The following is a 15,867-nucleotide window of genomic DNA, read 5'->3' as shown; positions in this document are numbered from 1 at the left end:
TTATTGTGGGAGTTGAGTGTAGGGACTCGCAAGATAATGAGGACCCTTGACGTGGGCTTGCGGGCTGAGATTTTTTGGACATCACACATTAAAATCTGCTTATAAAGTAATATAAATGATGATTTGGTCAAAATTTAAATTGACTTTAACATCTTTATATTTGTATTTTCTGGTCCCAAATTTTTTTTTAATACCTCATCATATCCCAAAATAAAGATGTTGCTTATCCAAATAAAGTGTTGCTTTGTGAGTTAAAGTGTGTGGTGTTTCTTTTTTATATAGAAATTTGAAAAGGAAATGTTTTGTGGAGTGTGCCAAATAAAAAACAGTCGACTACTTTTTGGCTCAAACAACATTTATGTCGATTGAGATCAACGTGATCAAATGGAAGCCAATGGTTCCAACATTAAGGAAAAAACATATAAAGTGCTCCTAACAAAAAGTTAAAACATGTTTACAAATTCAGGTCCTGAGTGAATGAAGCCGGTGTAAACGAAGACCGTGGCATTACATTGGCCTGTTGAGGTGCCACAGATCTGAAACTGCCCGGGTAAAGGGGCTGACCCACTTGTTGCATTGGGCCCTGGGGTAGTCCATACTGGGGTTGTTGTTGGTAAGAAGGCCCTTGGGATGTTTGGGGTGCAAATTCAAAGGGTCCGGGCCTTTGCTGCTGTTCGGCATTCTCAATGTCTACTTTCATGCCATTTAGCTTCCCCAGAATGTCACCATGGTTGGGTAGAGCAAACATTTTTATAACGACCGCTAATGAAGCAAGGCACTCATGATGCTCCAAAGGAGTCACATGCTTCATTAGCGGCCCTAAGCCCCGTAACATTTTCGCCTTAACTCCATCACTCCTCCTCTGGGCAAGAAAATCGATGACGCGGGCGTCAATAACTTCCCGACTCTCTTGCCCAGAGGTAGAGGGAGGGACTTGGCGGCGAAGTCTGGGCTGGGGCTGGACAATCCGGGGTGGACTTGCCAGTGGTAGGGGGGCCTCGGCCAGTGTGGAGTCCTCCGGGTCCTCAGCCGGCGTTGGAGCAGGACTTGCTTGGGGTGAGAATACCGCAGGGGTTTCACTGCCCGACGTTTCTGATTCTTGGGACAGATCCAGACTGTCCACAGTACTGTATTTGAAAAAAAAAAAAGAAAACATTAGATCATTTGATTTCAACATTACAAAAGTACATAGATTATATTAGTCGAAAACAACCGTGTGAATACAATATATATACGGAGTGGCAGCATACATCAGAGATTTGATTTTACACAAAGAATAACAGCTTCAATGTGAAATGTTGAAATCCAATTTGAATTGCATTTTAAATCTATCGATGGGATAAGTCTTGTAAAGGCCTAATGTTCCTGTAATGGGAAAACATTGTTTGCTATTTGGAGCTGTCCAGCCTCTGAAGAGGATTCCTCATTCAAGGACCAAAACCAGTGCTGAAATTCAGGCCAACTCATCTGTATGTGCCCCGCTACCACCATCCAAAGATACAAGATGTAATTTTAACCTAGTAGAACATAATTTACAGAGAAACAACATGTACCAGGCCACACTTGACCATGGTGAGAGTAGTAGTTTTAATCCTGCTGGTCAAGCGTAGTTGCAACATCATTTTTATCCTTTTGCATAGGATCTGGTTATTGTCATTTTATAGGAGCAATGTAACGAACCCATGTTGTGTTTGGTGCAATACCATTTCAGCAATATAAATGACAATGCCAATACCTAAAGGGTAACCATTTCCAAAACATCCAAAAGTTAGATAATAGGTCGCTATGGTACAAATCTCACGTCGCCCAAAAATATTTTACCAAAAAATACTATTCAGGGCACCCATTTAAATGGGAGGCTTTCTGAAAGCTTTTTTAAAATATTGGTGTGTGACTAGGAGCCGACAAACACGATGATCTACTGTATGAGGAAATAATGCGTGCAGTGCGCAAGTTCATCTCCATTCTCTTTTCTTGTTCCAATTGGAAACATCTATGTTCCAGGAGGGTCAATAAATTGCTTCTACACGAACAAAACAGAGAAGGGAGGCGCCATCTGCACACTTCACGTGTCATCTCATCATTCAGCTCATAAGCGGTGGCCCCTGGTTTGACTCCATCACATAACTGATGTAGCCAACCAACACCAGGCATGTACAAACTGTTGCCCTCCAGCTGATGCCCAACTACAACTCCAAGCAGGACTGATTAGCTTACAGCTATTCTATCATGCTGGGAGTTTCAGTTGGTGAAGAGCTGGATGTAGTCAGTTATGACATGGCTGCACTACAGAAAGTATAGGTCTTCAATAGAACAACACAACTGTATCTATTAGTTTCTTGGACACTTTAGCTCGTCAAAAATCAAACGTAAGTGTGAAAATATTAAACATTTTGAAAAATACATTAAAAATACTTACGGCCTTAATTCCATTACTGGCCGCAGAAACTGCAACTGGGCCGTATAAATATAGGCCCGTTTCCTCGAGGTTCCCTCCCCACTCCGGCCTTTGCTGGTCATCTTCCTGCCGGAATTGGTCCCGGCAACTCGCCCAGCGGGTTTTGGTTTGTGTTTAACTGTTTAGAAATGACATAATAAACAATTGTGAGGTAAATAATTCATAAAGGGGAAAAATAGACGTCTCTTTAAAAAACCATGTACAGGCCTTTAGGCAAAATGAGGCAGGACCACCAAAAAAAAACACTATTGTCACCTCAGGGAATTTAAAACTACATCTTTGGGCCACACAGAGGGCAAGGACAGCACAACTACATTGCTAACACTTACCTAATTCTGCCCGGCCTCGGCTATCAGCTTTGGCCCATTCACTTCTGCGCATGCTCCGTGCCACTTGCTCCCACGAAGCATCCTTTTTTAATCGGTCACTATAGGAATTTTGACGGGTATCCCATAGCTCGGGCCTCTCCTGGACCAGGGTTATTAGTTTTTCCACATTCCATCACGGCATGGTGGATGAAAATAACCTGCTGCAATGGCTGCCTCACCACACACAAGCTGTTTACCACAGATGGCTAGAAATTAGCATATCCTGTCACCTAAAACTTCCTGTATATATTTTTTTTCAATTTTATTGCCACAAGTTTGGCCAGACAATTTGCCCATGCCATAAGGATGAAATAAAACGGGCGCGGACGCGGATGTCAAACGGGTGTGCAACCGCGTTTTTCAGGGCCCCATTCACTTGAATGGGGCCGTGACCCATTAGCCATGAAAAAAAATAGGACAGGTTATATTTTTGGACGGACAGGAAACACGGGTCACGGGCGCGGGTGACAAAACGGTGCAGTAGCCGAGTTTTCAACTGACCCATTGAAAGTCAATGGGACCGCAGAAAAACACGTTACACGGGCCAACGGCCACGGGTGCACACAACGGTCGTGTGCAGGAGGCCTTACACAATGAAGTGAATTTAGAGGTATAGACCATTAGATATACTGTATATCAGTGTGTGTCCAATGAACATGCATTGAGACATAATTACCGTGTAATATATAGTGCAAAAAAAGGGAAGTGATATATTACATAGTGTGATAAGTGAACCTAAAAGAGATAATGTTACATATACATGGTGAACACTAAGTACTTAATAAAAATAAAAAAATATATAATATATTAGAAAAATATATATACATATATATATATAGAGGTGAATCAACATGTACTATAAAATGTATCTCGTCTCCAAAAAGCTAAGCAGCCATATTCCTTATTACACATCCACACAGTAATAGCAGCATTCAGTTCAAATAGGATGGAGGACATTCAATATATTCTCTTCCCTTTCTTCTCCTTTCTCTCCCCTCCAGAAATTTGCGCCAGGGGTCACCAAGGATGGAAAGCAACGCATATATATAATAGAAGGAAATGAGCTAGGTGTATAAAGAATAAAAAAAAAATATTAACTAAAAACACTTAAGCAGAAATGAGCACAATAGATAAAAAATGAAAAAGATTATAATGACACTAACATAAAAACGTAATAATAATTATAATTAAAATGGTGGCGTGGCACTCAGAGAAAAGGAGCGAAACCGCAGACATCATTGAGACCCTATGTTTGTATCCTATCAAGGGTCCAGATCCATCTTGTCTCACGCTGAGCAAGCATTTTCATAACATTCCCCCCTCTAATTCCCATATTCACGTGGTCAATACCACGTATTTTCAAGAGAGACGGATTTCCTTGATGGAATTTCTTAAAATGCTTTGGGATTGGTTTCAAATTGACTAACTCGACCACATCTTTAACTTTCAGTATGTCTCGTATGTGTTCCCTCACTCAGATTTTTAATTCCCTGGTAGTGAGACCAACATAGATTTTTTGGCATGGGCAAGTTGCATAATACACCACTGCTTTGGTGGTGCAGGTGATAGTGTGTCTGATTTGGTGTATAACATATAACAATAGTGTTATAGCAAAAGCAACACTGCAATAACACGGAACAATATCTTGCAGTTATACGCAACACGTTCAGTAACACAGGTATAAAGCACTGAAATGACCAATACAAAAAGTAAATCTAAAAAATGAGAGGGGCAATTCCTCAGTGTTTGCAAAAGAATGTACGCCATCAAGAAACTGTCAATAAGCCTATAAACTGCAGAAAGTTTTTTTTTAAGCAAAAAAAAGCTCGCTGGTGGTTCATACAGAAAAAAATATGTTGTTTTTTTTGTTTTGTTTTTTGCAGGATTCTGGAACTCAGAACTAGTCATGGCCTTGCAGTTCGCCGAGCGGTCGGTTCGCGGCGAACTTTGCTCGTTCGCAATTCGCCAAACATATGGCGATATTCGCGTCTGCCATATTCTTTTACACTGTGAAGAATTTTGACCCATGGACAGATCCATCAGGTGGTACAGGACAGCCAATTGAAAAGTTTCAGCACATGGACATACCCCCTACCTTATAAATAGACCCGATCTGGCTGCCATTTTACATTCTGTCTTTTGTCAGTGTAGGGAGAGGTTGCTGTGTGGAGCAGGGACAGGCTGTTAGGGACAAAAACGCTATCAAATAGGTCCACAAAAGTCCTTTTAAGGACTGGTATAGGTGTACTATTGATAGATGTGCAGTACATAGGGGTGTAATACACTTATAATATACTTTCTAACATAGAAAGCATATTATAGTGGATTTGTATTGTGCAGCAGTGGTGAGCGGTTCTGCTGCGATACTGCAGTTACACAGAGTGACAAACGCAATTACAAAAAATAATTATAACTGGTGTGATATACCAGTCGCCCCCCCCAAAAAACTGATAGAAGCGGGGTGCATACCAATAATATACTTTCTATATAGTGCATTTGGGTACTGCAGCATTTGTTTGCTGTTTTGCTGCGTTCCCTCTGCTACACACAGTGACAAACGGTACTGGAAAAAAATTATTATAACTGGTTTGCACATGCGCGTATGCAAAAATTATATTGCCGATACTTCGCATTGAAAAAAATAATGAATGGAGATCGCAAATTTGAATAATACATCTGGTATGTCACTGTCCATGTTGTGGGACTATTTGTGCACTTCTAGTAATTATTTCTTGGCTGCAAATATGAGCTGAAGGTTTTTCAGGTTCGCCTGCCATTAAAATGAATGGGACCCGCCACGAACTTGCGGTTCGCGAACATTTGATCGCGTTCACGAACTGTCCCGGCAGATGTTCATCCATCACTACTCAGAGCTTGCTAGCAAGTTGTATGAAACAACTGAGCCAGTTACCAACCTCTCACTCTCTATGCTAAGCTTTCCCTGATAAAACTCTAAAATCTACCCAATTATATCTTTATATGCCCCTAGTAACTGGCTTGTGCCTGCAATTTTTTTTGTCATACACTGCCACAACTCATCCTATCACATCCACAAATGAGAACAGAATTTCATCTGGCTCATTCTCAGCAGAAGGAGCTGGCTGAATACTACCCTGTAAGCCAATCAGGGCAAGCCCTCCCCCCTCTCTCCCTTGGTCATGCAATCACAGTAAAAATGGCACTGCGTACTATTTTTATCCAATTCATCCAAAATCAATTGTCAAAACTTTGTGAAACTTATAATGAATCTGATAACTTTAGAATCAGTTTGCTTATCTCTACCTTATTTATCACTAATAGTTTCCTTGTCAAACACAGTTGGAACTTCTTGTCAATAGGGCGAACTTGGCATACATTTTTTTTGGCTACAACACATCTCTACCTACAAAGGTCATGTGAGCCAATACTTAACCCCTTCTACCCCAGGCCAGTTTTCACCTTCCTGCCCAGGCCATTTTTTTTCAAATCTGACGTGTCAGTTTATGTTGTAATAACTTTGGAACGCTTTTAATTATCCAAGCCATTCTGAGATTGTTTTCTCTTCACACATTGTACTTCATGACAGTCATACGTTTGAGTCAATATGAGTTTATTTATGAAAAAATCCCACATTTACCCAAAAGTTAGAAAAATTAGCATTTTTCAAAATTTCTATTTCTTTGTTTTTAAAACAGAAAGTGATACCTCATAAAATATTTATTACTTAACATTCCCCATATGTCTACTTTATGTATGCATCATTTTGTAAATGTCATTTTATTTTTTGGGGATGTTAGAAGGCTTAGAGTTTTAGAAGCAATTCTAAAAAAATTACGAAAATTTCCAAAACCCACTTTTTAAGGACCAGTTCAGGTCTTAAGTCACTTTGTGGGGCTTACATAATAGAAACCCCCCATAAATGACCCCATTGTAGAAACTACACCCCTCAAGTTACTCAAAACTGATTTTACAAACTTTCTTAACCCTTTAGGTGTTCCACAAGAATTAAAGGAAAATGGAGATAAAAGGTCTAAATTTCACTTTTTGGGCAGGTTTTCCATTTTAATCAATTTTTTTCTTTAACACATTGAGGGTTAACAGTCAAACAAAACAACATTTATTACCCCGATTCTAAAGTTTACAAAAACACCCCACATGTGGTCATAAACTGATGTAAGGGCGTACGGCAGTGCGCAGAAGGCAGGACTGCCACATGGTTTTTGGAAGGCAGATTCTGCTGGACTGGTTTTTAGACACAATTTCCCATTTGAAGCCGCCCTGATGCACCCCTACAGTAGAAACTCCCAAAAGTGACCCCATTTTGGAAACTAGGGGATAAGGTTACAGTTTTATTGGTACTATTTTGGGGTACATATGATTTTTAATCGTTCTATATTAAATTTTTGGTGAGGCAAGGTAACCAAAAAAGGGTTTTGACACTGTTTTTATTATTTTCTACAATGTTCATCTGACAGGTTAGATCGTATTTTTATAGAGCAGGTTGTTACGGATGTGGTGATATCAAATATGTCTACTTTCTATGTTTGTTTCAGTTTTATATAATAAAGCACAGGGTTATTAAGATTAGTTTTGCCGACTCTTGCATGGCTTTCTGTAGAACCCTGGGTATTAGCTGGAATGGGGGAAAGGCATAAGCGAGGTCCCAATTCCGGTTTTGGGAAAAAGCATCTATTGCCCAAGGATTGTCCCTTGGGTTCAGGGTGCAAAATAATGGGACTTTTGCATTTAGTTTGGATGCGAATAGGTCTATTGATGGGAGACCCCACTTTTCCACCAACTGGTTGAATGTCTCGCTGTTTAGGGACCATTCTCCCTGATCTATGGTGGTCCTGCTCAGAAAATCTGCTATTAAGTTCTGTTCTCCTTTTAGGTGAATGGCTGAGATAGATTTTCCTTTTCCCTCTGCCCAGGAGAATATGTTTGTGGATAGATTCTGTAGTCTTACTGATCTTGTACCCCCTCTGATGTTTCAGGTAGGATACTGTTGTCACATTGTCTGAGAAGATCTTTATGTGGTTGTTTACCATTTCTGCCGAGGCAGCCTTCAAGGTCTCCCATACTGCTCTGAATTCCTGATAGTTCGAGGATCGCATTGCTATCTTTTTCCTGAGGCTTGCTCTACTAAGTGGGCTTCTTATTAAGTGGAGTAAAAAAAAAAAAAAGGAGTTCTAGTGCTGGGTGTTTTGTGGGAGTGATTGCAGGAGTGTGGTTTGAAGCCGAGATCCTTGAAATTTAAGTTTTTGCATTTTAGTACTGCCATTTAAAACTTTTTTTTCTCTGCTGGGTGTTGCCATTTAAACCCATTTTTTTCTCTCTGCTTGATAAAGGGGAGTGGCCTGGGCAATCAGGTGCTATAAACTGAACCACTGAACTGCATGAGCTTGCTCTTCCTGAGGCTTGCTCTACTAAGTGGGCTTCTTATTAAGTGGAGTAAAAAAAAGAAGTTTAAGAAAAGGAGTTGGAAACTAAGGTTGGATATAATTTCCTTGTGTGTTGTTGGCTTAATTCTAGGTAGTCCTTCAACTACAGCAGACAGGGTCTAATTCTAAATCATATTTACTGTTTTACTTTTTTTACTGTTGTAATCCCCATTTAGTATGTGTTGCACAATTGACAACGCAGTCCAGTGCACATCTTGCATGATGTATGCAGTCCTGGAACTGCTGTTCGAGGGTGTATATCTTTGTTCAGGATGTGAGCAAATTACCCGTTTGGAATCGCAAATCGAGTCTCTAAACGGGCAGGTTGCAACAATGAGAGGCATTGACAATTTGCAAAAAAGAGTTTGCTTCTCACCAAGCAAGCACTCTTTGGGGTAGAGGAGGCTGAGGAAAGTGAGGTAGCTAGCTGGGTAACAGTTAGAAAGAGGGGTAGAGGGAAGAGTGCCAGAGAGGCTAGCCCTGATCTGACACACCCCTACAGGTTTGTACGTTTGGCAGATGAGGGGGATGTCAGTCCAGGGACGGCACTGCTGCAGCGGACACTTCCTCTGCCAGTCAGGGGGATGTCAGCTCCAGTAAGCAGGGAACCAGGAGAGCAGAGCAGGCCAGACAGGTGCTGGTAGTGGGAGACTCCATTATTAGGGAAACAGATAGGGAAATCTCTCACAAAGACTGTGATCGCCGAACAGTGTGCTGTCTTCCTGGCGCTAGAGTTCGACACATCACGGATCGGGTTGACAGATTATTGGGAGGGGCTGGAGAAAATCCATCGGTCATGGTCCATATCGGAACCAATGACAAAGTTAGAGGTAAGTGGAGAGTCCTTAAAAATTATTTCAGGGATTTAGGTCAAAAGCTTAGGGCAAGGACCTCAAAAGGTAGTATGTTTCCGAAATACTGCCTGTACCACGAGCCACACAAGAAAGGCAGCGGGAGATTAGGGAGATTAACAAGTGGCTCAAGAACTGGTGTAGGAAGGAGGGGTTTGGGTTCCTGGAGAACTGGGACGACTTTTCTATTGGCTACAGGCTCTATCGTAGGGACGGGCTGCACCTGTGAAGATATAAGTGAGGGACATAAACATGTGGAGTCACTGTGGGTAGAGATCCATGGAGCTAAAAACAACAATAAATTACTAATAGGAGTTTACTATAAACCACCTAATATACCAGAGTCCACAGAAAATCTACTACTAAACGAGATAGACGAGGCAGCAAATCATAATGAGGTGGTTATTATGGGGGAATTCAACTACCCAGATATAGACTGGGAAACTGAAACTTGTATATCTCATAAGGGAAACAGATTCTTAGCAATAACCAAAGACAATTACATCTCCCAACTGGTTCAGGACCTGACTAGAGGGACGGCCATACTGGACTTAGTATTAACCAATAGGCCTGATAGAACAACAGACGTGCAGGTTGGGGGACACCTGGGAAATAGTGACCATAAAGTAGTAACCTTCCAATTATCATTCAAAAGAGCGTTTCTACAGGGAGGAACAAAAATACCAAAACTTCAAAAAAGCTAAATTTAGCCAACTAAGAGACGCCATAGGCCTAACTAACTGGGACAAAGTCCTCAAAAAAAAAAAAAAATACAGCCACAAAATGGGATATCTTTAAAAACATCCTAAAATCTCATTGTGAGAGGTACATACCGTATGGGATTAAAAGGTTAAGGAACAAAAAGAAACCAATGTGGATAAATAGAACTGTAAATAAAGCAATAAATGACAAAGGAACAAAATAGAACATGTAAAAAACAAATAAAAGCGGCCAAACTAGAGACCGAGAGAGTAATTGCCAAAGAGAGTAAAACTAACCCTAAAATGTTCTTCAATTATATAAATGTTAAAAAGTATAAATCTGAAGGTGTCGGCCCTTTAAAGAGTAATGAGGGCGGAGTTGCAGAGAGCGACGAGGAGAAAGCAAAGCTGTTAAATATTTTTTTCTCCAATGTATTCACTGAGGAAAATAAGCTGTCAGATGACATTCCAGAATGTAAAAAAAAATTCCCCATTAAAAGTGTCCTGTCTGACCCAGGAAGAAGTACATCACCGACTTAAAATAGACAAATTGCCAGGACCGGATGGCATACACCCCGGTATCCTAAGGGAATTAAGTAATGTCATAGCCAGACCCTTATTTCTGATATTTGCGGACTCTATACTGACAGGGAATGTCCCACAGGATTGGTGCATGGCAAATGTGGTGCCAATATTCAAAAAGGGTCCAAAAACAGAGCCTGGAAACTATAGGCCGATAAGTTTAACATCTGTTGTGGGTAAACTGTTTAAAGGTTTTCTGAGAGATGCTATCTTAGAGCATCTCAATGGAAATAAGCAAATAACCCCATATCAGCATGGCTTAGTGAGGGATCGGTCATGCCAAACTAATTTAATCAGTTTCTATAAGGAGGCAAGTTCTAGACTTGACAGCGGCGAATCAATGGATGTCGTATATCTGGACTTCTCCAAAGCATTTGACACTGTACCACATAAAAGGTTAGTATATAAAATGAGAATGCTCGGACTGGGAGAACACGTCTGTATGTGGGTAAGTAACTGGCTCAATGATAGAAAACAGAGGGTGGTTATTAACGGTACACAGTCAGATTGGGTCACTGTCACTAGTGGGGTACCTCAGGGTCAGTATTGGGCCCTATTCTCTTCAATATATTTATTAATGATCTTGTAGAAGGCTTGCATAGTAAAGTATAAATTTTTCGCAGATGACACTAAACTATGTAAAGTAATCTACACTGAAGAGGACAGTATACTACTACAGAGGGATCTGGATAGATTGGACGCTTGGGCAGATAAGTGGCAGATGAGGTTTAACACTAACAAATCTAAAGTTATACACATGGGAAGGAATAATGCAAGTCACCCGTACATACTAAATGGTAAAACACTCGGTAACAATGACATGGAAAAGGATCTAGGAATTTTAATAAACAGCAAACTAAGCAGCAAAAACCAGTGTCAGGCAGCTGCTGCCAAGGCCAATAAGATAATGGGTGGCATCAGAAGGGGCATAGATGCCCATGATAAGAACATAGTTCTACCACTTTTCAAATCACTAGTCAGACCACACATGGAGTACTGTGTACAGTTCTGGGCTCCTGTAAACAAGGCAGACATAGCAGAGCTGGAGAAGGTCCAGAGGAGGGCAACTAAAGTAATAACTGGAATGGGGCAACTACAGTACCCTGAAAGATTATCAAAATTAGGGTTATTCACTTTAGAAAAAAGACGACTGAGGGGAGATCTAATTAATATGTATAAATATATCAGGGGTCAGTACAGAGATCTATCCCATCATCTATTTATCCCCAGGAATGTGACTGTGACGAGGGGACATCCTCTGCGTCTGGAGGAAAGAAAGTTTGTACACAAACATAGAAAAGGATTCTTTACGGTAAGAGCAGTGAGAATATGGAACTCTCTGCCTGAGGAGGTGGTGATGGTGAGTGCAATAAAGGAATTCAAGAGGGACCTGGGTGTATTTCTGGAGCGTAATATTACAGGCTATAGCTACTAGAGAGGGGTCGTTGATCCAGGGAGTTATTCTGATTGGAGTCGGGAAGGAATTTTTTATTCCCCTAAAGTGGGGAAAATTGGCTTGTACCTCACAGTTTTTGTTTTTTTTTTGCCTTCCTCTGGATAAACTTGCAGGATAACAGGCCAAACTGGATGGACAAATGTCTTTTTTCGGCCTTATGTACTATGTTACTATGTATATCGCCATAGACCAGATTCCCTGATAGAGGTTTGTGTTGACCTTTGCTCCCCATCCCGTGCCGCTCGCGTCGGTCTGCATAATTATTGCTGGTGTTTTCTGCAATTCTATGCCCTTCATTAGCTTTTTTTAATCCAACCACCAGAGTGTGGAGCTTTTTACGTGTCCTGGGATCCGGATCCTTTGATCTAGTGATGACTGGTGCTTGTCCCACTTCTTCAGAAGCCAAGCCTGGAGGGTTCTGTAATGGGCCTGACACCATGGAACTGCAACAATGCAAGCTGTCATCTGCCCTAAGAGACTCATTCTCTCCCTGACGGAATAAAACCTCCTTTTAAAAAAAACTCTGACAGTTTTTTGTATATTTTCTATCCTTCCTTCTGGAAGGAAGGAAGTTTGTTTTGTGGAGTCCAAAAGAACTCCCAGAAATTTTACCCTTGCTTTTGGCGATAGGCTTGACTTGTTTAAGTTTATTATCCATCCTAGATCTTTTAAAAGTTCACGAAACCTGTCTTGATCTATTTTTATTTGTTCTGAGTCTGATATGATTAGGAAGTCGTCTAAGTAGGGGACGATTGTAAGACCCTGAGTTCTCAGAAGGGCGATAATTTCTACGATTAACTTGGTGAATATTCTGGGGGCAGGTGATATCCCGAAGGGGAGGGCAATGAATTGAAAATGGGCTAGGTTGTGATATTTTATGGTGAACCTCAGGAATTTTTTGAGACTCGGTATGGATCGGGATGTGGTAGTATGCATCTTTTAGGTCGACTGTACACATCAGGGCGTTTCTTTTTATTAGAAGGATGGTGGAGCTCAGGGATTCCATCTTGAATTTCCTGTAGGTAACATGCTTGTTTTGGTCCCTAAAGTTTATTATCATTCGATAGGCACCCCCGTTTTTTTTTTTTTTTTTTTAACTAGGAACAGGTTTGAGTAATAGCCCTGACCCTGTTGAGATAGAGGGACTGGAATTATTACCCCCAATGTTTGGAGATCCTGAATTTTTTCCCAAATTAATGGTAACTGTGCCGGATGATGAGAGATCTTGGGATCGGTGTTCTGTAGATTGCATTATTTTCCCGGCTTCTCTTCTGTGCTGTGTACAGGTAAAGGACCTGTGGTGATGTCACTCTGGTCATCACATGGTCCATCACATGATCCATCACCATGGTAAAAAAAGATCATGTGATGGACCATGTGCTGACCGGAGTGACGTCACCACAGGTCCTTTTCCTGTACACAGCACAGAAGAGAAGCCGGGCTGCGCGAGCAAGTGGATTAAGGCGAGTTACATTTTTATTTTTTATTTTTAACCCCTCCAGCGCTATTGTACTATGCATTATGTATTCAGAATGCTATTATTTTCCCTTATAACCATGTTGTAAAGGAAAATAATAAAGATCGGGTCCCCATCCCGATCGTCTCCTAGCAACCATGCTTGCGGATATTAGCGATTTTAACGCAGCCCCATTCACTTCTATGGAGCCTGCGTTGTGTGAAAAACGCATAAAATAGAGCTTGCTACAAGTGATGCGTGAAAATCACAGCTCATGTGAACAGTCCCATAGAAATGAATGGGTCCTGATTCAGTGCGGGTGCAATGGGTTCAACTCACGCATTGCACCCGCGCGGAAAACTCGCCCGTGTGAAAGGGGCCTTAGGATGTGCATGGTATTACCATGATTGGTAATGCTTTGTGCCTCTGCCTGACTTTTTTGTAACACAATCATAATGACAGGTTTATGTCAGTATGATTCTGTTACAGAAAGATCATGCAAAGGCACACAGAATTAACAATCATGATCATGCAGTGCGCACAATCCCTCTCTGACACAGAGTGTGATTCCCGCAAGGGATAGGTCATCTATATTTGATTGGTGGCAGTCTGATTTCAGCTGTTTGAAGAGGCCACAACACTCTTATGAGTGGTGTAGCCTCCTCACAGCTAACCAAGCACAGTGCCATACATTGTATAGCAGCTGTGCTTGGTATTGCAGCTGAAGTCCATTCATTGAATGGAACTGAGCTGCAACTAGGCCAGGTGACCAGTGAATCACTGGCTAAGGGTTCATTCACCCAACCATATGTATTTTGCGGTCTGCAAAACACAGATCTGCAAATAATACGGATGACATCCATGTTGCATCCATTTATTTTTTTTGCAGATCAATTTTAACTATGCCTATCCTTGTCTGCAAAACGGACAAGAATAGGACATGTTCTGTCTCTTTTGTGGGACTACAGAATGGACATACGGATGCGGACAGCACACAGTGTGCTGTCTGCATCTTTTGCGGACCCATTGAAATGAATGGGTCCGCATCCTATCCGCAAAAAATGTGGAACACGTGTGGAACAAAATTACGGTCATGCGAATGTGCAAATGAACCCTTATGGCTCATGCACATGAATGTGTGCTGGCCAAGCCCATATTGCGGCCTGCAAACAGCAGGTCTGCAATATAGAATGTGTCGACAGATAAGAACCATTTGGCCCATCTAGTCTGCCCAATATACTGAATACTATGAATAGCCCTGGCCCTATCTTATATGAAGGATGGCCTTATGCCTATCCTATGCATGCTTAAACTCCTTCACTGTATTTGCAGCTACCACTTCTGCAGGAAGGCTATTCCATGCATCCACTACTCTCTCAGTAAAGCAATACTTCCTGATATTACTTTTAAACCTTTGCCCTGTAATATGGAGAAACAGCCACTGATTCTTGAATGCTGGAATTTTGGGCACTACAGGCCACTGTTTTGCATCTACAGCCAGCACACTCTGAGATTTGAATATGCTAAACAGATGAGAGAGAGAGAGAGATTCTGTTCGCAGGAATGAGTATCAGCCTCAGGAAGCGTATCAGAACAGAGGGTCAGAGTCACAGGTTCTGCAGGGTCACATGTTGTGGCACGGACTTGCTGTCTGTTTGGAGCAACCAGTGAACACAGGACATACCCAGGTCAGTGACTCAGCGGCACGGTTATTGACTTGTAGGCTCTGCTGTGTGCGCCATCGGTCAGGTCCGTTACCCTGCGGCACAGTATTGACTTGCTGGGCTCTGCTGTGTACGCTGCCTTGGGTGCGATTGTTCTTTTGGGCTGGTACCCTGACTCTGAGCCTGGAGTATAAGGTATTCTGGACCTTACAAGGCTACTCCAGCATCTAGGCTGGGAGTATTGAGGGCACATGAACAGTGTCATTTGGGGGCAAGAGAAGGAAATGTGGCATTGTGTTGTTCATTGTATTTGATACTGTATGTGATATATACTCTTTGTAACTACTGTTGTAATTACTGTTAATACCACTGTTCAGTAAAGTTTCTGTTTTATGCATCAGTAGCTGGTGTCTGTGTCGCTTTCCTTATTTCATGACTTTGCTGTATCCTGGGGGTGCCTCCCAGGTTCACGGTCTTACAGCCCCTCTAATTTAAAACGATATCCTCTTGTAGCAGTTTTTCTTCTTTTAAATATTCTCTCCTCTTTTCCCTTGTTAATTCCCTTTATGTATTTGAAAGTTTCTATCATATCCCCTCTGTCTCGCCTTACTTCCAAGCTATACATGTTAAGGTCCTTTAATCTTTCCTGGTAAATTTCATCCTGCAATCCATGTACTAGTTTAGTAGCTATTCTCTGAACTCTTTCCAAAGTATCGATATCCTTCTGGAGATATGGCCTCCAGTACTGAGCACAATACTCCAAATGAGGTCTCACTAGTGCTCTGTAGAGCGGCATGAGCACCTCCCTCTTTCTACTGGTAATGCCTCTCCCTATACACCCAAGCATTCTGCTAACATTTCCTGCTGCTCTATGACATTGTCTGCCTACCTTTAAGTCTTCTGAAATAATG

At 41.5% G+C, this 15,867-nt stretch overlaps 1 protein-coding gene across 1 annotated transcript in view; it reads right to left on the bottom strand.

Annotated features, from left to right (window-relative positions):
* Positions 1–386: 386 nt before the first annotated feature.
* LOC122932106 overlaps positions 387–15,867 on the bottom strand; it is a 62,062-nt gene continuing 46,581 nt past the window's right edge. Inside the window, exons 3-4 of the mRNA XM_044286326.1 lie at positions 2,420–2,576; positions 387–1,127 (exon numbers count right to left, since the gene is read on the bottom strand). Coding sequence (XP_044142261.1) covers positions 455–1,127; positions 2,420–2,520 — 774 coding nt within the window. The 5' untranslated portion in view covers positions 2,521–2,576 and the 3' untranslated portion in view covers positions 387–454. The remainder of the gene's footprint in view (positions 1,128–2,419; positions 2,577–15,867) is intronic.

The sequence above is a fragment of the Bufo gargarizans genome, chromosome 3, assembly GCF_014858855.1.
Source record: "Bufo gargarizans isolate SCDJY-AF-19 chromosome 3, ASM1485885v1, whole genome shotgun sequence".
NCBI classification, from domain to species: domain Eukaryota; kingdom Metazoa; phylum Chordata; class Amphibia; order Anura; family Bufonidae; genus Bufo; species Bufo gargarizans.
The sequence above is the reverse complement of the archived record's forward strand: the minus strand, read 5'-3'. Positions and strand labels throughout refer to the sequence as shown.